This window comes from Leguminivora glycinivorella, chromosome 13 (assembly GCF_023078275.1).
Source record: "Leguminivora glycinivorella isolate SPB_JAAS2020 chromosome 13, LegGlyc_1.1, whole genome shotgun sequence".
Lineage (NCBI taxonomy): Eukaryota > Metazoa > Arthropoda > Insecta > Lepidoptera > Tortricidae > Leguminivora > Leguminivora glycinivorella.
The window spans coordinates 2524610-2551310 of NC_062983.1; the positions used below are offsets into that span (position 1 = coordinate 2524610).

Here is a 26701-nt window from a genome sequence, read left to right on the forward strand (position 1 = left end):
GTGGGGAACCAGTTTGCTGAAATTTTTCATTGTCTTTTTATGGATACAAAAGTACCTGTAACGACGGGGGAGGGGACGCCGTACCCGTACGGGATGAGGCGAAGGCGCATAGCGCAAAGGTTGCTGCACCAGCGATTAGTGGGGCTGTCTGTGACAGATCCACGAGCGTTGGCAGCGGCAACACGTGGACGTCCGCTAGGACGGGGGCCAAGCGTAGGGGCCACGGCGGAGCTGGCCATCCCAACAGCACCAACCCGTCTCTTCCCTTAGGGTTGAAGAGTGGGGGCGCAAAGCAAGCACCCCTCGGGGAGCCGACTAGCGCTGGTGCTGGGGGGATGGGCCGCGGAGCAACGGCCAACTGCGGGAGGGACGTGCCGCTTCCAAATTCTGGTGGGGCGGCTCCGGGCGCCATTGACGACGCTACTGCACCCCAGGGTGTGGATGCGCAGTCGGGTGGAGGAGTAGCCCCAACCAGGAGGCAGAAGAGGCGTGCGAAGGCGCGGGCGAACCGAGACGCGCAAGAGGGGGCCGGACCCTCCACTAGTGGGGCGGGGAGGCAGGCAACTAAGAGGTCACTGGGGGCCAGTGGCGACTCTTCTCTGCTCGCTGGCGACCACAAGCGAACAAGGGTGGGGGGGACGTTCGCTGAGGTAGCGGCGAGCGAGAAGATGGCCATCGTCCCAGTGACCTTTCCAGAGGAGAAGGTGTTGTTGGAGCATAGGTCGGCCATAGTGAGCGTCCTGCTCGTGGCGTTAGACGAGGCGGCCGATCCTATGCCCGACATCACGTTAGGTGCTGTCACGGGGGTGCGCTTCACATCACCTGCGGAGGAAGCGACGCAGTGGGATGGCTCCGCTCGGTGATCGGAAGAGGAGAGATCGGCGGGCGGCGCCTGAAGTCGTGGCTGCCAAAGATCTGCCGAAACCGGTCAAGATGGCCTGGCGTACGGCGATTGATGGCAGTCAGGACGTGGCGCTGGCTCTGCGGGTGATGCAGAGGCGCAACCCCAAACTCCGCACCGACGAGTGGAAGGTGGTCGACACCGTGATGTCGGAGCTGAACACCAGGCGCATCGTCCTGATGGACCAGGTGTCAGCTGACGTCATCAGGGAGGCCGGCTACGTTCTGCACTCGGGGCTCGACACCAGCCACTTCAAGCTCCTGGAGACGGGGAAGGAGCGTGAGCATGAAGAGGCTGGGGTGGAGCCCGGTACGGACGGGGGGAGGGGGACTCGGCGGCCGACAAGGCTGCGGGCGCCGCGGGGGCGGCGACGGGGAGGCCCCGGAGTGGGACGCGCCGCCTGGCGCTCCTGCGGAGGTGGCTGGGGACCGGTCGGAGGCGGGGGAAGTGGTGCTAGTCGGGGAGAGTCTCGCTGGGCTGCGCTGGGCCCGAGAGTCGTCACCGATCTCGTCGATGGCGGGCTCGGAGGACCTGCGCGGTCTGGAAGAACTCTACCTGGAGGGCACCACTTCGCCCATGTCCTGCGACAACACGGTCCAGGAGGTGGCCGCTGATCTCAGCACCACCAAACACTAACCGCCGTAATGGAGGGGCTAAGGTGTGTACAAATAAATTTACAACACAATAAGGCCGCCACTGCCCTTCTGGCCAGGCAGCTAAAAAGCGACAAGTTCGACATTGCCCTTATTCAGGAACCATATATTTACAAGGGAGAGATAAGAGGCTTGAATGGTACTGGCGGGACGATACTGTATATTATTATCTGCTCCGAAAGTAATATGAGGACATGTATTTATGTTAAAACCGGCATTGATGCTATGCTTCTAAATGCTTTCTGTTCCAGGGATCTGACCACGGTCAAGATCCAGAATAAAGGGGGGGGTAAGGCACTAGTCATCTCATCAGCCTACCTTCCTTACGAGGCGGCGGATCCCATCACCACACAACTGCGGGATCTCGTCGACTACGGCAGCCGGGCGAACACTGACCTGATCATCGGCTGCGATGCGAATGCACACCACGTCATCTGGGGAAGCTCGGATGTCAACAGAAGAGGAGAGAAGGTACCGGAATTCCTGGTAAGCTCTTCACTACAACTCTTGAATAAAGGCAATGAGCCGACATTCGTCAATGCTAGGCGAGGTGAGGTCATTGATATAACGCTAGCGTCCAACAACGCAAGTAATAAAGTTAGTTCATGGCATGTCTCTGGGGAGATTTCTTTATAGGACCATAGATATATATGCTTTAGGTATACCACTAAGATCAAAGTAGAAGTTATACTAAAACGGAATCCCAGGAATACCAACTGGTTATCGTTCAAGGATGACCTTAAGGCGGACCTGGGAAACCCCAATGGTAAGCTAAACTCTATTATTGACATAGAACTTGAAGCTGACAAAATAGGGCAAGCCGTCCATACGGCTTGGACAAATAACTGCCCGGAAAAGAAAATCCTGGCGAAGAAGGTACCCTGGTGGAATCCGGAGATAGCAAAACTCAGGAAAGAAACTAGGGCTGTCTTTAACGATGCCAAAAGAAGTAATGATTTTGAGCTCTACGCGCGAAAACTCACAGAGTATAGCAAGGCAGTGAGAAAAGCGAAAAGGAAAGCGTGGAAAAACCACTGCGATCAAATCGGTTCCATTCCGGAAGGCATGAGACTCACGAAGGCACTAGCCACAACGAAGTCAGTCCCACTCACCTCTATTAGAAGGAGTGATGGTGGAATGACTGAAACGGGGCTAGAGACCCTCAAGGTGATGTGTGCCACACACTTTCCAGGCTCGATAATAAATCAGAGTGTACCAGACGATGAACCAATTAGTGTTACGGAACAGTGCACTCGCACGACCAGGCATAATTGGGACACGTCGAAAAAGGTAGTAGACCACAACAAAATACAATGGGCATTATCGACATTTCAGCCATATAAAGCCCCGGGGCCAGATGGAATCTACCCCATACTACTACGAGAAGGCGCTAACGTACTTATACCCCACTTGAGTAGACTGTACAAAGCGTGTATTGCCTTCGGACATGTACCACGTGCATGGAGGTTAGTAAAGGTAACATACTTGCCCAAACCAGGCAAAGAGGATTACACAGAAGCCAAATCATATAGGCCCATAAGTCTATCATCATTTCTCCTTAAAACTTTGGAGAAACTGGTGGACAGACACATCAGGGATGGTCCGCTCAAGAGACATCCACTACACCGCTTGCAATGTGCATACCAGCCGGGCAAGTCCACGGAGACAGCACTACACCTGGTGACAACTAGAGCGGAGCAGGCCATAGAAAACAAAGAACTATGTCTTGCTGCATTTCTGGATGTCGAAGGTGCCTTTGATCGCACCACATATGGTGCAATCAATAATGCTGCACTCAAACATGGCATAGAACCTACCATCTGCCGCTGGATAGGTAATATGTTGAACAGCCGGCTAATTAAGTCCTCCCTCATGGGGGAAGAATTACTAGCCACAGCAACAAAAGGTTGTCCACAAGGTGGGGTTCTCTCTCCGACTCTATGGAGCCTGGTAGTGAACTCACTTTTGGAAGAACTAAATAAGGGCCCAGTATATACAGTGGGTTATGCAGATGATTTAGTGATACTCATAAACGGGAAATTCCCGGGAACGGTGTCAGAAATCATGAATACAGCACTGAGGCAAGTGGAGAGGTGGTGTAACCACCAACAACTCTCCATCAATCCAGGCAAAACAGTGGTAGTACCGTTTACCAGGAAAAGGGCCCTTACTGGCATGGAGCAACTAAGGCTCTATGGAAGGGTACTTGAACTTTCCAATGAAGTGAAATATCTAGGGGTAACACTAGACAAAGAACTGAACTGGAAAAGACACGTCGAACTGACCACAGCCAAGGCACTTAGAGTGTTTGGAATGTGTAGGTCAGCTTACGGCAAAACATGGGGTTTAAACCCAAAGGTACTAAGGTGGATCTACACCATGATGGTGAGACCTATAATCCTGTACGGAAGCCTGGCCTGGTGGCCAAGGACATTACTGAGCACATGCAAGGATGTCCTCATGAAGGTACAAAGGACAGCATGCATGGCTATAACGGGTGCGTTCAGAACGACGCCAACAGCAGCATTGGAGGTACTATTGGATCTCCCGCCGCTACATCTAGTGATACAGTCTGAGGCACTGAAATCGCTACACCGGCTGGCTTTAACAGGCCTCTGGAGCGATAGCATGCCGAAGACTAAACACACAAGCATGGAATACAACAATTCTATGGGAAGGCTGATGAGTATGGGCTGCGACAAAATGCAACCGAAATTCATCTTCCACAAAAACTTCAAAACCAAAGTCCATACTAGAGCCGAATGGAAGGAGGGGCTGGAGACACCCACCCCTGATGACAACACCATCATCTGGTATACAGACGGGTCCAAGATGGCATCTGGTACGGGCGCAGGCATTTATAAAATGACTACAGTGGTAGTATCAGCATGGGCAATTATGCCACGGTCTTCCAAGCCGAGACATATGCAATAATTGCCTGTGTACATGAGAATATAGTTAGACAAATCCAAGGTAAGACTATCTATATACTCAGCGACAGTCAAGCGGCACTCAAAGCCTTCACATCGCCCAGAGTTACCTCTAGACTGGTATTAAACGGCATCCAAGCTCTTAACAAGCTTGGAAGGCAAAACAAGGTGCAACTGGTATGGATACCGGGGCACGAAGGCTTCATTGGCAATGAAAACGCTGATGAACTTGCCAAGGCCGGATCTGAAGACAACTTCATAGGTCCGGAACCTTATGTGGGCCTTTCACAAGGAACCATCAGAATGGCTATGAAAGACCAAACAAAGGCTAGTCACCAAAAAGAGTGGGATGCCCTGGTTGGTCTGAAGCATTCAAAGCTCTTTATGCAGAGGGTAGACTCTGGATGGAGCAAAAAGCTAGGGAAGCTAGGCAAAAGACAACTCCAAATTATAACGGGGGTGTTCACAGGCCATTACGGGGTCAAAGGAATTTTGGCCAAGATGGGACACGCCGACAACACTGATTGTCGCATGTGTGGCGAAGAGGAAGAGACCGTCAGACATTTAATGTGTGAATGTCACGCCCTCGCCAGACAAAGAATGAAGAACTTTGGAGCAGGCTACCTGGCACCGAAGGACTTCAGAGAGCTACCCATGAGCCTCATCATCCGATACGTGGAGATGGTCGAGAAGCTCCTGAATAGCTGAAGGATCTTAGGATCGTAGGGGGTAATTGCACAAAAGATCCCGATGGGTCGAAGTGTATCCGTAAGGGCCCCCGCAGATTTAAGATAAGATAAGATAAGATAAGATCTCCTTAGTTTCAGCAAAGACATAATTTTAACTCCATATAGACAGGTAAAGTAATAAAAAAAGAACCTCAAAACCATACCGAAAAAGGTACGGTGACCTATATGGCGATACACCTTTGGAGAACGCTCGGCTAGATTGCGCTAATATTAATATTTGACATTTTAACAAATATAAGCTAAGAATATGGACCGAATTGTCAAAACTGAGGTTAAAAAATTTAAGCTTGTGTCGAAAGATGGCAGTCTATGCACTGTGATTACACATTTTACTTTGACAGTAACTGTCTATAATACTCGATCCTCTTTGGTCTCAGTTACACTTTGATTTAATTATAAACTGTTTTTTTTTATTTAATTGAAAACCGCTCTGCGGTCGAGGTGATGTAGCGGTTTGTCACGCCAGCCGCGTTAGCTAGAGACCCGGTTTCGATTCCCGGCTTCGCCTTTGGCTTTTCTGGTATTTAAATAAACACCTCCAAGTCAAGCAGAAGCCGAGGCCAAGGCGGTGCCTCAAGATATAAAGGCGTGGAAGGATCTTGTGGAGGCCCTATACACCTATGGGGTGCCCTAAGACAATCAACAACAAGAACAAATAGACACCCTGTGGCCAAGTGAGTTTTATAGTTTAACCCGTGGAGCGCCCGCCCCCCTAAATTATATACTATTTATAGATACCGTGTGTCTATAGGATGCTCCACGGGTTAAAAAGTAACGGTGCATTACACAATCCGAAAGTCATCCCCATGAATTCAAACGGGCCAAAGACAATGCACAAAGCTGCACTAAAACTAATGTCGTAAACAGCTTTCAGGACCATAAAATATTTAAAACAGCTTCAAGAACGGTAAAATATTTGAATTTCACGTGCTATAAACCTTTGAAATACAGAACCGTCTCAGATACGACGCGATTCGCCAGACGTTTTATGTGTCTACATAGTTGAAGTTTTTAGCAGAATTATTGTTAGACGGGGCGAGTTATTAAAAAGAAAAAAGTTGAATATAAATATTGACTGCAAAATGGACCTCTAAAAATTACGAAACAAAATTATAAAGTTATCTGTAAAGATGTTTCCAAGGCAACATTTTAGACTTTATATGACATAACATTTCTCAATTTTGAATATTTGATCTTGTTGTGCCATATTAATTATTCGTAATAAAATAGAGATTATTGGGATAAGTTTGGTTTCCTCACGATGTTTTTCAGAAAAGTGACTAGCTAATGGCAAATTTTATTCCATACGTTAATTCCAAAAAACATATTGATACATCCTAGAGTTTGAAACTTGAACCCGTGATCATCGGATTAAAGTCGCACATTCTTACCGCTAGGCCACCAGCGTTTCTACTGTGTAATACTTGAGCAGCAGTATCTCGTAAAAATACAGAAGCTAATATCAATTAACTATCGAGGTACAATAACCAAAACATAAACTAATCAATATCTGCAACGAACTAAATATTCAAGCGCATTTCTCCCTAAAACTAAAACTCGTTACTAAACCGATCATTTCAAACTAAACTTAAACGCTGTTTATTTATTCACAGTCAAACTAAATAGATCCTAATCAATATCACCAAAACTTATTGAATATACTAACAGGCCAATTTCTACTTAAGATCTTTAGAGCTAAGATTAAGGGTCCTTTAAAGATGGTGTCCAGAGAGTATTGGGTGGAACTTGGTTAATCTTGTACTAGTTGGGGAGACAGATGGTTGCAGAGGGATCGTTAAATGTTCCCGATTTAGTTTAGGCTTAGGGTCTGGGCGTTTTTTTGCAAGTTGGCTTGCGTTAATGAAGATGTGTCATTAGGAAGGAAAAGTGAGATTAATTCAAGTAAAATCCAGTAGTGTGTATGTCGGAGACCGAGCAAAATTTACTACAATGCGCGTTTAATCACGGCATAATTATTTAACAAATAAAGAAAAAGAAGAGTTTTACGACTTCGTACTACCTGGCTGGTATTAGACTGAGTTCTATCAAGATGTAATATAGAGGATGCTACTCAACGCGCTATCAAATCCGACATGTTTTATTCTTATTTATGTCTTACTTAACCCCCCCGTTCTTAACATCTGTTCTGTGTTGTTTTTGAATAAACAAATCACACACACAAATAGTCACTTCATTATACAGGTGCCATTATAAGTTTTTATCATTTATTTTAAGAAAAATAAATACTACAAAGAATTTGGACAATACTAATTTTTACCAGCCTTTTGTTTGAAAGTTAAACTGGTAAGACTTATTTCCTAAAGGCTCCTAAATTAAAATCTTAGTCGAAGTATCAATTTTATACCCATTTTCCTATTAATGTTACGCCCTATCTTCATCATCATTATCTTTGCCTTACCCCATTTACTTGGGGTCGGCACCTATATAATGCGGTAATAATAAAATTCCTATCAAATTTTGAACTTCAGACTCAACTGATATAAACATCCGCACAATCAACAAACCATTAAAACAAGGAACAAATGTTATTGTAATAAGCGAAAAGCTTAATTTGCGAGGAAAAGTTTTGGTTCAAGTGAAAGGAGGTAGAGTTTTTTCAATATACCTACTTATTTTCTTGAAGGTCACACAAGTCTTTCTGGACCTGACCGATCCATCGGTACTCTAGCCTTTCGACCGGAGATTTCTCAGTAAATTGCCATATGTGACTAAATCTGAGTGGGATTCGGCCGTACTCGTAGTTAGGAGAAATCGGCTAGTTTCCCACTAGTCAAATCAGCTTCTTTTTAAGAACTGTCAAAACGATTTTCTAATATGGAATTACTATAAAATACTGAGGAGTGACATCACGGTCAATTCATTTACTTTATAATCTTTTTATCTTTCTCTTTGACTTACTAAATAGAAATTGTGTCTAAACTGTCCATATTTTTCTTTTAATTATGTGGTGCTTTATGTCGTGCACTGCATAAAATATTTTTCATCACACCCGTACTTTAAATGTGCCATTACACGCAGGCGGAGCGTGAGTTATAGAAAAAGTGTATAATGTTAATTTTGTTGTTCTCCCAAGTGTATAATGAAATTTCTTGTACCGTACTTAACTTTTTTACCTCTATTTACATATTTTTTACATTGCGACTGTGATGAAAAACATTGTGTGTAACTCGGGGAGTATGAATATTACTAACTTGAGTCTTTGACCTTACTCTCGTTACTTCGAACTTACTCTCGTTAGTAATATTCAACTTCCTCCCATTGTTGCACAATGTACTATTATTTTAAGTATAGGAAACTAGCCTATTGATGAAGTGAAGCGATTTACGAGGCTTATGAAAAAGATTTTTTTTTCAAGTAGTGTATATTACAATGCGCATATGAACGTCAAATAAAGCTACGCCTACGCCGGCTCTAACTTTACGCCTCAGCATCGAGAAGATCCGTCCTCTGAAGTGTGCGGCACAGCGACACTTGGGCTGCATCGAGCAGGTAGCTACTGCTCGAGCAGCCCCACTGGCAGGGTCGCCATGAAGTGTGCGGCGTTGGAGGCGTTACGGGAGAGTAATCAAAGACGTGACTGTCCAGTATAGAATCCTTTAAATATTGAAGGAAAATGGTTTCCCTTATATAATAGAGAAGCGCCATCGACAATAAGGTCCCTTAACCCAGATAATGTCACATATGAACTGTAAAACATCAAACTGAATCAAATATATCAATTCATTTAACATTTCTGATTCAAAATCATAATTTATACGTGAATTCCTACAGCCAGCTTTGGACATCACGTTACTTTCTAGAAATTACTTTCCACTCTTGTGGATAAAATGCAATTTTGCTATCCGTTTCAGGGTACGTAGCCGAATGGCACAAACGCTCACGAAACGAAACGCTCGTAGATATCTATCTCTATCGCTTTCGCGATTTCGCGGCGTTTTGTTTTCGTTTCGCGTCGCAGAAATGCCATTCGGCTACGGCACCTGAATGGCAAATAGTGCCTTTACCAGTTGGTGTGGTGAAAATATATTAAATTCGCAGTTTTCTGAATTAAGTTCATAAAGGTAAACATCCCAATTAAAATATTCGGAATTATTCAAAACCAAAGGAGAAGTATGTAACACTAATAGTAGATCAAAAAACCAGCTATCCGTACCAAATACTAAACTAGCTATGTGCAGAAAGGGTCCTCATTACCAATGTATCAAAATTACAAATAAACTCCCAGATAGATTAAAACAAGAGCCGAATGATACAAAATTTAAAAATAATCTTAAAAAACTTATTTTAGAGAAAGCGTACTATACAGTAGACGAATTCCTAAATGACCAAACACTGGAATAATATTACCTATAGTACCTGTACATACATGAATTAAATTGTCCCTCCTTTTAGAACCTATCTATATTGTTATCGCTCCTGTAATAATTTGTGTCGAACATACTCTTCCTAAGATATCTGACCTTGGAATTAACCTTGACATAACCATAATATTTATTCAAAATTGTTCTAATGTTTCCAATTAATTTTATATACTTATTGCTATAATTAGCTATAGTTATTAAGTAAAAAATGCACCTAGACCTAAGAAATATTGAATACCCTTACATGGTGTCATGTACCTACCTCTTTAATGTGTAACACCTAATGTATTATGAACATGACTGGCAATACAATAAAGAATAAATAAATAAAGAATAAAAATAAAAAATAAATCGCTTCCGCTTATCCCTTACACAAACTGCGCAATAAGGGCCGACCCTTATCAGATACTAAAAATTATATAATTATCCAATCTACAGATTACGGTGTCCCAATTAGTGAATTGAAATTATTGTAAAGCGGCCCTAATGTGCCCCAGGGCCATCTGGCACATTCTCTGATTAGCTTTATTAATGCTGTATAAGTGGGGGAGGGGGGTTAATGATAATTTGCCTGGGAGTATGGGAGTTTTAAGCTTTATAAGAGTGGATTGATATTAAAATTTGTCATACATCGCTTCAATTTGGTGAAATAGAATTTTACTCAATTAATATTTTGAGAAATTTTACTTTATGTATGTGTAACTAATGTTTAGAGTTGTGCTGCTCCAGATATTACATTATTAGTGACCTTTATAACTTAGAAAACAATGTACCTACAAGTCGATTTTCCATATTCTATACACATCTTGCAAAGAGTTTCACTCGTAATTCTTTTTTTTTTATTATTAAAGTAAAGCTCTTTTTATTCCGTGTTAATTTTAATTAATTTGAGAAATGGATGTTCTGCAGTGTTACGCTAGTACGCAGTATCTAGTTAAGAGGTAACGAATATTATCACTGCCGCCAATCTGTCAGTATCAAAAACGTTACTTTTGATATCCGATCCTTACGCCGTGACTTGCGTGGGCGACGGTCGCGCGATAGTCGCGCGACGGCGATGCGACGCATACGAAATCAAACCTTATCGATATGGAAGTAGACGATGCGATGAGACGCGACGGCGACGGTCGCGCGACGGTCGCGCGACCGTCGCCCACGCAAGACACGGCGTTGTAGTAACCAAATTTAATAATTGACTATACTAAAATTCGAATAATGTCGCCCGTTTTGTTTTACATAATGCAAATTTATTTTTAAATGAAAGAAAAAATCAAACAATTTACACCTTAGGCAGGACTCGAACCTGCGACCATCTGCATTGCTGGTGTAGCCTCTCTGACCAACTGAGTCACGGGGGCCTGCTCGATATGTGCGAATTCTTCCAGATTCGTTAGTATTTTTTTGGTAATTATTATCATTGCATGTTAATCGCTCTTTTATTATTATTCATATAACACTCTTTCCCTAATACCCGCAATCAAAGATCCAGACCCACTTAACGGTATAAATATTGTATGAATAAATGGCGGCATTAACTCCATAGATAACAACTCCGCAGAATTTATCTGTCGCTTACAAAAAAGAACACAAAGGCTTACGATATTGGGTCGTGCCCGTATTCTGGTTTACGTAGATTTGCCACTACCAGGAATTTTCACTTTTAATGAAAATGAAAAATACGGTACGTAATAGTTCATTATGACTTCAAAAGTCACTATATAAAAACTTTTCAAAGTGAATTTTGAGGTTATAATGAACAATTTTTATTATGGGACCAATTCTGAAATAGCGAAAAAATATTTGGCAATTTCATGCATTTTCACTGACGTTATACCACTCATTTTTGTGGAACAGCCAATTTTTTGTGACATTTTAGCATTGGTCCCACGTGCAACGTTTGGCTAGTAGATACTTATAAAATCACCCTGAAAAAAAAAAAACTCTTTTCTGAGAATTGGGATAATCATGTTTATTATTCATATGAGTGGATTTCAAAATGAAAATTATTTAAAGTACTACGTGGAATACGGTCGTCGGGTGGCTATCTAATTTAATGCATAATATGGAGAAGTGTATCATCTTGGGGCGAATGAATGGTAAACGCGCTTGGAGTGGGGCTCGTAAGAGATGGTCAAACTGTGTGAAGAAGTCGACTGGCGGCAGTCTATATCGTGCAGTCCACATGGCTTATATTTTTTTTATATTTTATTATGTAATAATGTAGTTGTAGTGTAGTGTAAGATTTGGTAACACAACCGAGTCATCACCGCGCGCCTACACAAGCGCCTCACCTGATATGAGATTTACACCACTATAGCACCATTTCAGTCTGTACTACATCATAGGCCATGGCTTCTCGCTCTAATATACTATCCCATATTCACTATACACAGAAGAAAAAATCTTGCTTCTTGTTTTTATATGTCGGCTGCCGATCGTAATATCAAATACTCATGAAATTTGAAAAAAAAAAAGTTTCCTAAGCAGACGAAGCCCCTCATGCGGGGCTTCTATTTCTTTCCCATCTATCGGCTTATGACCGCGTTCAATGGAGACACGCTACTTGTGGTCGCGATCCTCAGCATTGAGGGAATGAGGAAGAAGAAGATCTAATTAAACAATGAGTCTACCGCTCAGTTGCCGTAGCCGAATGGCATGTCTGCGACGCCAAACGAAAACGAAACGCCGCGAAAGGTTGTCTGGCTCTATCGTGGCAATACGCAAGAGCGATAGAGATAGATATCTACTAGCGTTTCGTTTCGTGAGCGTTTCGTGAGTGTTTTGCCATTCGGCTACGTACCCTGATCAATAATACTAGAGACAGCGCCGCCGACGGACGTGTCGCTTGGTAGCTCAATGACCCATAGAAATCTACATAGAACCACAAAATATATAATAGTACAAGTATAGAAGGCTCACTCTTTCGACGCCGCCATTCTAAATTCTTACCCACATTAAAAAACGGACCGCACGCGAGCAGACGACATTGAGTTTTAATGCACGGCGCTAAGGTCGTCGCCAGTGAATGGGTCGCCGGCATGTACAATACTTGTAGCTCGGCGAAAAAATCGCGGAGTGAGCCGCCCCTGATAAAACTATGACGACGACGACCGGTCTAGCGCACTCGGTAGTGAGCCTGCCTGCTACGCCGCGGTCCCGGGTTCGAATCCCGGTAAGGGCATTTATTTGTGTGATGAGCACAGATATTTGTTTCTGAGTCATGGATGTTTTGTATGTATATAAGTATGTATTTATATATTATATATATCGTTTTCTGAGTACCCACAACACAAGCCTTCTTAAGCTTACCGTGGGCCTCAGTCAATCTGTGTAAGAATGTCCTATAATATTTATTTATTTATTTAAAACTGGTACATTTTGCTTTTTGTACATCTTAATATGACGTATAGCCCTGACAGGCAAGGATGGTCGCGTGATAAACGATAAAATGTCAGGCCGTCCTTTTCGCACCTCTAAATCCTTTTCGAGTTTGTAAAGTATTATGAAATTCAACTCGATAGCTTCTCGCCCCACCGCTGTTAAGGGCGGCCCACCCACGACTCGATGCACGACGAGATAAATTTGTCTCTCAATAAATTCGCGATATTCATTATTCGGATGTCACGAAGTCCACGCCCCGGTTGTTTAAGGCGAGGTTTAACAAAACATTGCGAAACACCAACTCGGAGGGCTATTTAGTTTTTGTGTTTTATTGTGAAGCGCTGGTAGCCTAGCGGTAAGTACGTGCGACTTTCGTTCCGGAGGTCGCGGGTTTGAACCCCGGCTCGCATCAATGAGATTTTCGGAATTTATGTGCGAAATTTCATTAATAGTCGCTTTTCGGTGAAGGAAAACATCATAAGGAAACCGGACTAATTTCAGTAAGGTCTGCCACTGCTCATGGGAGCCTGGAGTCCGATTTGAAGATTAATCCCAAGATTTGGCGTAGGCACTAGTTTTTACGAAAGCGACTGCCATCTGACCTTCCAACCTGAAGGGTAAACTAGATCTAAGTTTTCATGATACTTAAGTCGAGTACCTACTTTTATGCAATTCTGGGATGGGCAGGATTGTCGGTATAAGTTGCAGAAATATAGTTATACCGACAATCCTGCCCATCCCAGAATTGTATAAGGAAATAAGTAGGTACTCGACTTAAGTATCATAAAAACTTAGAGTAATCAGACTAACTGGATACGTAACATGATACCACTCGTTTAGACTCCTTAGTAAACGGAACACTGTCTTTGTCGCACTAATAGTATTAAAAAATAGAAAATAAAATAAAATTCATTTATTTCAGATAAAAAATCAATGTTATTATCATACACATTTAAACATTAAAATTAAAAACTTATTTTATACATCTCAACATTAAAAATTAAATAACAATTATTAAATTTAAAATAAATAAATACAAGACAAATTATTACAAACATTTCAATTACAAATAAATAATACTACAAATTAAATAAATAAAATCACATTAAATTTAATTGACCATTGGGACTGACCTGCACGGAGGACCAGTGTCTCAAAAAGACCTGTGTCTCCCACCTGTTCGCCACGACTGCCAGGAGGCTGTGGCTAAGCATCGCAGCGCAACGCTTGCGAAGCGAGGCATGGAGACCGTCCACGCCCGCATCAGCAAACATTAGACAGAGATAAGAAAACTACTTTTCAGTACTGATGGTGTTTTTTTTACGAACTAGTGCGAGAAGTGGTTCATTATATGCCAGGTCGAAATTTCGGAGGGTCATCTGTACTGAAAAACGTCGTACGATACACGTGCGAAAAGGAAATTCGAAACTCGTGTGAACTCTTTTTACCAAATTTAAGATTTTGCCGATGCCTTGTTTGTACATTAAAGAAGTGGCTATATTTGTAAAAAAGAACCTTAACCTATATCAAAGGAATGATAGATTCCATCGTAATTTGAGAAATGTGTACAAATTGGTAAATACGCATCAAACCAAGTCAAGTTTTTACAAAAATAGCATTTTCTCCATGTCAATCAAAATTTATAATAATATTCCAGACGTATTTAAGGACCATGACAATACAAAATTTAAGAAAGTGCTTCACAAATGGCTTTTGGATAAAATGTTCTATTCCCCACTTGACTTTTTAAATAATAATGGACAATTATAAATAAATATTTAAGTAATTATTGCACATTTACGATTTGACATAATAATAACAATAACTTTGACATATTCTGAAGCTTTTTGTGACTGTGTAAATATTGTAAATAGTTTTTATTGCATGCTTTGCATGCCCCAAAATATTGTACACCAGAAATGGTAGACTGCGGAAAAGATACGATTATTATTATTTTTGACATCTTTTATATTTTTTACCTGTGGTCTGACAATAAATCATTTCATTTCAACTCCCTTTTTTACGCACTTGTATCGTAATGTACTATTGTTATACAAGGGGGCAAAGTTGTATTTTAACGCCGAGTGTGGAATTGAAAAACGAGCAAGAGAAAGGATTCTATAGTTGAACCACGAGCGAAGCGAGTAGTTCGAGAATAGAATCCTGAACTTGCGAGTTTTTTAACACACGAGAAGTAAAATACATTTGCACCCGAGTGTAACTACAACGCAAAAAATGCATTTATCACTGCTTCCAGTAGTTCCACAGGTGGTAAATCATCTTTATTACTAGATTCACCTACTTTTATCAATTTTAAAGCAGATAATTTGACTTTATTCAATGTCAAATTACTTTACCCACTAGTGGATAAAATGCGTTTTTACCCGCTGGTATTAAAGGATAAAACACGTGTTTCCGAGCTAGTGAGGGGAAAATAACTATTTCGGAGTGTAAACTATTGGCCTTGAAACGATTTACATTGGTCCGGGCTACATAACCTTACTATTCCGGCAGATGCGGCAGACCCTTAAGTCTCTTAACAAGCAAAGGTATTAATTTTACAATATTTATAGCGATCAAGGAGCGATGTATTAAAATGTAAATAGTTTTCGTAAGTGGCGCTCGTAGCTCCTATAATAATAATGCGATTTGATACACGTTTTCTGTAGTATGCCGTCTCCGCCCAGTCAGTTAGCTTTAGATTATAATTGGCGTTTTACACAATATACTACACTCTATACATGGTCTGCCGTGCGATGACAAGACACTGTATCTAAAAAACACCTATTTTCCAGAAATCACAAAAAACTTTTTTTTTTCTTTAATTGGCCGCAGAGTCGTTATTTTTCATCCGATTGTAATGAAATTTGGACATTTTACAGATAATATGTTACTATTAGTGACCATTTAAAAATAATGCAATATTTATACTTCTTTCATGCATTTTAGAGCATAAACGTGTTATGTCGTAATATACTTTATCAGTAATATGTGCGAGTTGCATTGACAAAACACTGTAACGCATGAATTACAGTGTTTTGTCATAGCAGACCATATTACTCCTAAGAAAATTCCAGGTGTGTACTATGTGTACACTATTAGCTTAAACTGAAATAGTTGTCATATACCTTCTTATGAATAAGTAACTTTATACTAGTATGTGACATCTATTTCAGTTTATAAATATGTAGGTAATTCAATAAAGCAAACAAGCAAGGGATGCTGCTTCTGCTTCTGTTGCTTTAACAGTTTTGTGGGACTACGTTTTCGCTTGTTTTTTCTTTGGCACAACTTCAACCTGAGACTCGGGTACTTCAGGAATCAGGAGCAGTATGTGTATGGAGCGTGCCATGCTCGGTACCAAGATTCAAGATCGGGTGAGGAATGCCAAGATCCGTAGTCGCACCAAGGTGCAAGACCTGGGTTTCGTCATTACCAAACTTAAATGGAGTTGTGAGGGACATGTTGCTAAGCAGAGTGATGGCTGTTCAAATAGAAATAACTAAAGACGGCACTGTAGTTAATTCCGTAAGACAATCTGATATAGGTTGGTTCATATTTTCGTCTAATTGAGTCACTGCTGGATGTACTAGATATGGCGAACGTATTGAGTACTCAATATCCATACCTACCTGTTCCATCGGCTATTGTTGAGCAGCATAATCAGTAGAACAGTTTATTTTGTTTGATACAACATAATCATCTATACTTTTCTTATTAGTTTTGGCGTTCAGGGGTAGTTTATCACTTTCATTTTCTAAAAAACTTTTTAATCTGGCAAAATTCGATGACACATTTGATTGACACTATCTGTTGCAATGTTTAGAAAGTTTTAATTTAATTTATTCCGTTCTTTACCTACTCATTTTACTAGTCTATTGATATCCACACAAACTAAATAAAACAACGTGCAAGCTGCATTTAAGAAGTCCTGATTTATACTAAAAAAATACCTAAACCAAAACACTCAGTCAAAATTTCTCGTCGGATTATTTTGACAAAACACTGTAACTTTAGTCACCGATTGAAGAAATGGGGAGTTTTATTTTGATAAAACACTGTATCGAGAGATGCAGTGTTTTGTCAAATGACGACTTTAAATTTTAAGAGTTACAGTGCATATTACAATGAAGGTTTTCTATGTTTATGATAGAAAGTCAGTATACTCTTAACATGTATATATAGAATAGGGCCAGATAAGCTTATTGGACAGTATTACCACAAAACACTGTAACTCGAGTTACAGTGTTTTGTCATGGCACGGCAGTGGTGTAACATACACCGTGTTTTTTTTTGTTTTCCGTTAAATTCGACATGTCGTTAGGTTCGTTATCAGGAACCACCATGTATATCTTTTAGTTAAATTCGCAAAAAAATGTTTCATCCCTTCATACATAAAAACTGAATTAATTAGTGTGAGAGACCTTAAAAATAATATTCAAGTTATTGTCAATAAGTGATTGACGGCACATGTTAAAACAAATAACATTGGGAAGTGACACACGTGTTTAGTAATTTTTTTTTAATAACTCGACAACCGTAAGAGTTAAGACGCTAGTTTCTTAGGGAAATTAATTGTATTTGATCTAAAGAACCATCCCTTAAAGTAAACGGAATTCAATAAAAAAAGGGTGTGTAACAGCGTATTCCTTATCATAGGAGTAAAATGTCATATAAACTTTTCTGGATTTCGCCTACTTTCAGAGTTATTCAAAAAAATTACAATTACAATCTTATTATTTCTCAGAACAAAACGCTGTTTTAATGGTGATGACGCCGTTATGACTAACTACCCTCGTTGATAGACATCAAAAAGCAACTCATTGATAAACAGTATTTTTTTAGAAAAAAAAAATGTTGATTCCTATTTTAAGTGCCAGTTTTAGGAATAACATTTACTTTTTATGTGAAAATACATCCAATAAAACAAAAAACTAAACTAAAAACTAAAAACTTCCTGCCCCGCACAGCTAAACTGTGGAATGAATTGTCGCCTGCGGTATTTCCGGACCGATACGACCTTCAAATCTTCAAGAAAAGAGCGTACACCCATCTTAAAGGCCGGCAACGCACCTCCAACACCTCTGGTGTTTCGGGTGTCCATGGGCGGCGGTGATCGCTTACCATCAGGCGACCTGTCTGCTCGTTTGCCTCCTATCCCATAAAAAAAAAATATTTTTTTTGGCAAAAGTTGCTTGACGTCATATAATGCGTAGTCAAAATCTTTCAGTTTCCTCAAGTTACACCGTGTATAATCGAGAGATTAATTTGTATAAATCACAGAGAACCTCCTATAGAGTAGCATTCTTGTATATTTTGTTCGCGATACGAGTCACCAGTGTTTGGGGTGCGAGGAGCGGGCGGGGAATGTGTTAAGCGCGCTGTGATTGGCCGTTTCAAGGACGGCGGGCAGTCGCGCCAGATGAAAAGGGACAGAAGTATGACTGTCCCTCTACTGACGCGTAAGTGGCCAATGTAAGTTGACCTATGCCGGCTCTGAATAAATTATAAATATGACTTATTTGTGGAATGTAATGCCTTCTGTTTTTAAATTTGAGCTTCTTGTTACCTTTCCACACTACAGGTGGACATCTTTAAGGCATCAAAATACCCTTTTCCAATTTTTTAGTGCGAAAAACACGCGCTGCTTTCGGGTCTGTTACTTGATCGATACTGATCGGGCACGGCGAGCGCCCGCGCTTATATCAGTGCAAATACTAGGAAGGCTGGCGACCGCGAGTCGTCTTGTAATGGATGTCTATAGGGGTTGGTCTGTGGTACAAATACTAACTCGTACCATAAGTTTTTGACTATTACGACGTACAAAATAGTCCATATTTTATCATTTGATATTTACCATTCAGCTTTCAGTAAAAAAATATCGTGAGGAAACCGGACTAAACCCAATATACGCGGTCGGGGTGTGTAACGGTTTAGCATGTCAGCCGCGATAGCTGGAGACCCAGATTCGATTCCCGGCTTCGCCATCAGTGGGCTTTCTATACCAGTTTTCCAAGCCTAAGTTTCTCCTCTTCGAGTTGGAAGGTCTGATGAGTTGTTTTTTTTTTAAATATAATAATAATAAAATGTCATTAGTCTTCAAGCGGACCCTATAAGAGCTAGGCTAGGCTCCAAATTAAGATGTGGTAAAATAAATTATTAAAATGTAATAAGCTTACGTACTTACTTACAATAGTTATTTGTTATACAAGGGGGCAAAGTTGTATTTTAACGCCGAGTGTGGAATTAAAAAACGAGCAAGTGAAAGGATTCTATAGTTGAAGCACGAGCGAAGCGAGTGGTTCGAGAATAGAATCCTGAACTTGCGAGTTTTTTAACACACGAGAAGTAAAATACTTTTGCACCCGAGTGTAACACAAAACTTTTCCCCTCACTATAGCGAGGAAACTACAACGCAAAAAATGCGTTTATCACTGCTTCCAGTAGTTCCACAGGTGGTAAATCATCTTTATTACTAGATTCATCTACTTTTATCAACTTAAAAGCAGTTAATTTGACTTTATTCAAGGTCAAATTACTTTACCCACTAGTGGATAAAATGCGTTTTTACCCGCTGGTATTAAAGGACAAAACACGTGTTTCCGAGCTAGTGAGGGGAAAACATAATTATACATACGAAGTTTTGCAAGAAGAAGAAATCAACTTTTTTTATGGGACTAATGCTGTAATCGCGAATAAATTTAGCAGTTCAATACAAATGAGCGGCATCATAACAGTTGCAATGACATTTTTTTGCGATTTCAGCATATTGGTCCCATAATAAAAGTGGTTCATTATGACCTCAAAAGTCACTATGCAAAGTTCGAACGGTCCTTTTTATTTCACGTTGTATAAAAACCATTTTATCAAGCGTAATAAGACTACATACTTATTAATTGCAACATCCAAAATCATTAAAAACCCAATAAACAACACTTTATACCATACATCATGATCAAGCTTCTTCGAATTAATAAATACACGACAATAATTGCCACATTTTTATAAGAAAAAAAAAAACATAATTGGTCGTTTACGAAAGATATAAATGTCCTGCCAACTTACAAGATTGGCGAACATACTCGTAACCTGTTTATCAGAAAAAGGTCTTAAGCGCCAAGGAAACTAAAATATTATAAGCCTGTTCGAATATATAGTTAGTTCAAACGTGATAACTGAGCTACGCTACAATTACCTTCAAAATCGTTGCTTCACTGTCATTTTTATCAAAATTACTTCAAGTAAATATACATCTTATGCTAAAAAACTAAGGTTCAATATAAGAAAGCATCTTTGTAACATCGTTTCGTAAAATGACGTCAAATTTGAATTTAATACGATGCTATTGAAAGGCCATTTGCATTCTGGGCTCTCACAAATATGGCAAATTGACAGTTAAATTACAAGTGCCTTTAGAGGAAAGTGAATCACCGATTCCCATATAAACGTAAGTCCTCATTTTCCTCCCTGGATATTGACACTATAAAGGGAAATCTTTTTACATCCTTTGATGTGTGTATGTAATGTTAAACATACCAACGTTTCAGTTATTGCAAAGTTATTCTTTATAACACACTATTGCGAAAATTGATAAGCTTTAAATATGTAAGGTACAGCGGGGCAAATTTCGACTGGGGTGCAATTGTAATCAATCCATTTTTCCATTATTACACTATAATGTTGAGTTTTACATGTATCTACTGAACACGCCTACCATATATAACCGGTGGACAGGACACTCTATTAAATAATGCAAACATTGTAAAACATGGAAAAAATAGACCAGTTACATTTTCCCCGCAGTCGAGATTTGTCCCGCTGTACCTTACTTATTTCGAAACTACAAAGGTCCATTATTTACGTACTGTTAAATCTCGTATAATAAATACACATGCAAAGAGAAAATTTTCAACTTACGTCGATTTAAAACACTTAGTTTAGGTGGTGGAGCAGAGGCGATTTTTTATTTTTGATTTTGATTATCTCCTTCTGTCGATGAAGAAAATAATGTAGTAAGTGTGTATGGAATGCATATAGAGTTATTCAGCATGAGATATTATGCAGTATGAGATACGAGATTTTTTCAAAGTACTGACAATATAGCTGTCTGACCGACAATTTTGTTTTCCTAAACTTACCGTGGAACTCAATGCTTTGTGTAAGAATGACCTATAATATTTACATAGGATTAACATACTTCCTTCATACTAAGAATCGTACCTAGATTTTTTAGCGCCACCTATTAAATACTATCATAGCTGGGCGTTTTCCAAATTAAATCCCGAACATCGAATTTCACCAGATCTGGACGTATTTGGGCTCATTCTTCTCAGAATCACGAGCCGATTCGATCCCGACAATAAAAAATGCGCTTTTTCGTATAGGTTTTGTCAGTCCAGTATTAAATCGTTCTTGATTTATACCTATTTAATTATCCAGGTAGAAAAATAAGGAATAGGTTTGTATGGACAGCCGATTTCGCACGGTTCACCCCTTTCATCATTAATGGGTACCTTCCAGATTCCGTTAGCAAGGGTTCGGTAAACTCTCAATAAAATGGTGCGTTGGGATAATATTGGCAGCGGAATAATTAGGGTACGTTTTAGTAAGAAACACTTTCGAAAAGGTCCGGAAATGGTAAATATTTATTAAATAGTGGAAACATTTTCATACACTTGCGACCGGTCTGGCTCAGTCGGTAGTGACCCTGCCTGCTAAGCCGCGGTCTTGGGTTCGAATCCCGGTAAGGGCATTTATTTGTGTGATAAGCACAGATATTTGTTCCTGAGTCATGGATGTTTTCTATGTATATAAGTATGTATTTATCTATGTATAAATATGACATGTACATCGTCGCTTAGCACCCATAGTACAAGCTTTACTTAGTTTGGGGCTAAGTTGATTTGTGTAAGGTGTCCCCAATATTTATTTATTTATTTTATTTATTTACTTATAGGCAAGACACCTAAGTAAGTTCTGAATGGCCTATTTTTCCTAAAGGAAGACGATACGAGATTGGAACCTATTTTATTTTAACGTGAATATGAGGAAATCTTATCGAATTAAAGTTATATATATAATTAATAAACAAGAACAAATAAATAAATAATCAACTCACAAACCAATATCCGAAATCACTGGAGTTAAAACTCGAGACCTAGCGCTTTATAGATAGAATGTTTTTTTACGGATCAAATTTCAAATTAACTGTCACTGAATAAAAAACTGAATATCACAACCATAACCAAAGAAATGTGCCCGTTTCAGGGGTACGCTTTTTCGTATAGGCTTTGTCAGTCCAGTATTAAATCGTTCTTGATTTATACCTATTTAATTATCCAGGGAGAAAAATAAGGAATACGTTTGTATGGACAGCCGATTTCGCACGGTTCACCCCTTTCATCATTAATGGGTACCTTCCAGATTCCGTTAGCGAGGGTTCGGTAAACTCTCAATAAAATGGTGCGTTGGGATAATATTGGCAGCGGAATAATTAGGGTACGTTTAAGTAAGAAACACTTTTGAAAAGGTCCGGAAATGGTAAATATTTATTAAATAGTGAAAACATTTTCATACACTTGCGACCGGTCTGGCTCAGTCGGTAGTGACCCTGCCTGCTAAGCCGCGGTCTTGGGTTTCGAATCCCGGTAAGGGCATTTATTTGTGTGATAAGCACAGATATTTGTTCCTGAGTCGTGGATGTTTTCTATGTATGTATTTATCTATGTATAAATATGACATGTACATCGTCGCTTAACACCCATAGTACAAGCTTTGCTTAGTTTGGGGCTAAGTTGATTTGTGTAAGGTGTTCCCAATATTTATTTATTTATTTTATTTATTTAATTTTACTTATAGGCAAGACACCTAAGTAAGTTCTGAATGGCCTATTTTTCCTAAAAAGGTATATTGATTTTATTGTACGTGCATTTTTCTTAGGCAGCGTTCCCACTTATGCGTCGCGTGTCTCGGGGCGCGCAAAGGGCGTCCGCGCCACGCCACCTGAGTGTAATTCAAAAAGCGTCTCCTCAGTACATTTTGTATAGGAAGGACGTAAGGCGCGCCGCCAAGCGGCGCGGCGCGCGCCCCGCCGCCGCCACGCCACCTGGGGCGCGTCTTACGTCTTTCCTATACAAAATGTACTGAGGAGACGTTTTTTGAATTACACTTAAGCGGCGTGGCGCGGACGCCCCTTGCGCGCCCCGAGACACGCGACGCATAAGTGGGAACGCTGCCTTACACTACTGGAAGACGATACGAGATTGGAACCTATTTTATTTTGACGTGAATATGAGGAAATCTTATCGAATTAATGTTATATATAATTAATAAACAAGAACAAATAAATAAATAACCAACTCATAAACCAATATCCGAAATTACTGAAATTTAAACTCGAGACCTAGCGCTTTATAGATAGAATGTTTTTTTACGGATCAAATTTCAAATTAACTGTCACTGAATAAAAAACTGAATATCACAACCATAACCAAAGAAAAAATATCAAGTGACAGAACCGGGAATTGAACCCGAGTCTTTGGCTTACGCGGCTAACATGATTACCTCTAATACCACCCCGCCCGCCAAACAAAAAAATCTTGTAGTTATAAATGTATTTGACATTTAAACTAAAATAAAATTACACTCATTATAATAGCTATCCCAAACAATGGTAACTCTCCTAAGACACAAATGTAACAAGGAACTAATTACAGCATACATAATTAGGACAGCGCCGCTGAGACGTGTTTTTGTTAGTATTAGAGGAAGAATAGTAACTTCAGATGGGACATTTTGTAGTAAACCTTCCCTCTTATCATATAAACTTAGCAACCATCATGTTATTATAAGTTTTTTTAATGAGAAGTATACTCCTACAAACACAATATTTCATATTTCATTTATTGCATAGCCATGAACATATTTACATAATAAGGTGTTACAGGTATAAGTAGGCAATTCATGACACCCTGTTAGGGCACACATTATAACTTTCATTCTAACTTAATATCTAACAGAATTCATGAATATTAAAAATAAAAATAAGATATAATCATTGCAATAATAAAAGATTTAAATTTCGGTATTAATATTAGGTACATATATCTAATTAGTCTTGGCAAAGAATACCTTTTTGTACCCTTTGGTGTAGAAACTCTAGGTCCATGGGGCCCCAGCGCGAACAAGTTGTTCACAGAAATCGCGAAGCGTCTGGTTGAGGTAACTGGTGACCGAAGAGCTGGCGACTTCCTCGCACAACGTATCAGCATTGCGATACAGCGAGGAAATGTCGCCAGTATCCTTGGTACAATGCCTCAAGGGCCTATTTTAGACATTAGCTAGCTTTTAAGTTTAGTCTTAGTTTCTTATATAATTATGTAAATATATTCATGTAAATAAAGAGATATTAACATTAAGACGATACAAGAGGGGTCAAGCCTCCATATACAAACGCTCTCGACTATTTTCTTCCTGGTTTTTGAAGATAGAGTGACTTTTCAATGCAGATTATTATTAATTTTTATCTGTATCGGACCGTTTTTTTTATATTCTTATTTTTAAAGACGCTAGAGCCCACCAAAAATGATGATTATTGACAAGAAGCTAACGGCTAAGCTACTGTCTTTAGTCCATCGGCGGAATGTTGCCAGTCTGTCGGTAACTATTTTACAGGTTGCACTTCGGGAAGTGTGCTCATCAAGAAGCACGTGGTTATTCCACCGTCCCTATTCTACCATTAGCCGCCTTTACACAGTCGCTCTATCGCGCGTTCCTGGAGCGTACAGAATAGCGCGTGGTTAAGCCTGTGCGGGCAATCGCGTGTTGTTAGTTTTTAACCCCCGACGCAAAAACGACGGGGTGTTATAAGTTTGACGTGTCTGTCTGTCTGTCCGTCTGTCTGTCTGTCTGTCTGTTTGTCTGTCTGTGTGTGTGTGTCTGTCTGTGGCATCGTAGCTCCTGAACGGATGAACCGATTTCGATTTAGTTTTTTTTTTATTTAAAAGCTGTGTTAGTCGGGAGTGTTCTTAGCCATGTTTCATGAAAATCGGTCCACTAGGTCGCGGTCGGGGGTTTTTTCAAAATTTTAATTTTGTGGTTAGGTTATTAAATCTTCACGTTCTTTCGCGCGTGATTGCGCGTCGATGTTTTTGAGATCGGAAAGAGCGTGCGTGTAAAGGCTATCTTGCGCGATAGACCGCGTGAATCTGGCGCGTGTTGGAGCGTGTACGATTCACACAGTTTTAGTGAAGTACGCGGTATTGTTTTAGTCCAAGAGCGTATGTCCGCCATCTTGCGCGTGCGCATGAACGTGTACGTGTAAAGACAACCTCAGCCTCAGATTGCGCGCCCGCACTGGCAGACGCAATCGCGCGTTCTTTCCTTTCCCCTCCCGCCAGTTTTACACGCGTATTCTTTCACACGCGATTGCTGTATCACGCGCGATAGAGCGTCTGTGTAAAGGCGGTTATTGGACCTTTAGACGAACGGTTGGTTTCCATCCTTGGTAGATATTCCACTTAGCGCTTTGCTTCTTATTTTCTTATACTTTAACCTAAGACAGGCTCTAACATACTATTTCAACAAACACCATAGTTCCAAAGCTTAAACCCTACAAACAATCTCAAACACACGCAGACTCTGCGTCGGGATACCATTGGCATCGCGCGTGCTCAATGAAAATGCTCCTCGTTATGGAGCGAAACATGTCGAGCGACCTTCGACAATTTTACGTGAGTTACCCGATTTTACATGTTTAATATGTCAGTGTCTCACGATACTTTTATTATTAAAATCTCAAACATTTCTAGATTAGTTCCCGTCCAGTCTGCATCCCCTACTCTATATCACAAAGGCTGTACTCGATTACGAGGGACCCAAAACTGTGTATTTGATTAACTGCCCCTAGTTTTATGGACCCCAAAAGTTTATAACTGAGTAAGGGGTAGTTGGGGATTCGTTTTTCTAGTTTACATACAGAAATGTCGCTTCAGGTTATTACGGATTTCGGATGTTTAAGTTGTTTAGTTCGTCTGTGCAATTTATTTCGCTTTTATGAATTTTAAACAGAATTTGTTGTTGAGTAAAGCAAGGGCCTAAACTAATGCCATCCGTACAAGCCTAGATATGTGACATACTAGCTTTTGCCTGAGGATTCGCTAGCTTTAGAAAAAGACAAAAAGTAGCCTATCTCAATCCCTTCAACTATCTCCATTTCAAAAATCACGTAAATTTTTTGCTCCGTTTTGCCGTGAAAGACGGACAAACAAACAGAAACACACACTTTTCCATTTATAGTTTATTAAGTACTAGCTTTTGCCCGCGGCTTCGCTCGCGTTAGAAAGAGACAAAAAGTAGCCTACGTCACTCTCCATGCTTTTAACTATCTCCACTTAAAAAATCACGTCAAGTTTTCGCTCCGGTTTGCCGTGAAAGACGGACAAACAAACAGACACACACTTTCCCATTAATAATATTAGTATGGATTGTCAAGAGGGCGCTGACTACTCTGATGTATGAGGTGATAGCTCAGTATAATATGGAAATGGTGATGAAGATCTTACATGAACATATCTTATACTTTTAAACGAGCAATTCTTGTATATTTATTTATTTATTTATTTATATATTTATTTACACTGACGATCTCGAAAACCGCTCTAACGATTTCGCAGAAATTTGTTATGTGGGGGTTTTTGGGGGTGAA

At 40.2% G+C, this 26701-nt stretch overlaps 1 protein-coding gene across 1 annotated transcript; it reads left to right on the plus strand.

Moving 5' to 3' along the window:
- Positions 1-1296: 1296 nt before the first annotated feature.
- Positions 1297-25318, plus strand: LOC125232663. The gene is made up of 3 exons (XM_048138416.1): positions 1297-1559; positions 1806-2143; positions 25266-25318. Exons 1-3 carry the CDS (start codon positions 1546-1548, stop codon positions 25316-25318), a joined length of 405 nt encoding a protein of 134 aa, XP_047994373.1. The 5' UTR covers positions 1297-1545.
- The last annotated feature ends 1383 nt before the right edge of the window (positions 25319-26701 follow it).

Excerpts from the sequence above, each read along its gene's own strand:
- LOC125232663 (XM_048138416.1), top strand. Across the intron at positions 2,144-25,265 it reads GCTAGCGTCCAACAACGCAA|TCCAAGAGCGTATGTCCGCC; the intron begins GTAATAAAGTTA and ends GTATTGTTTTAG.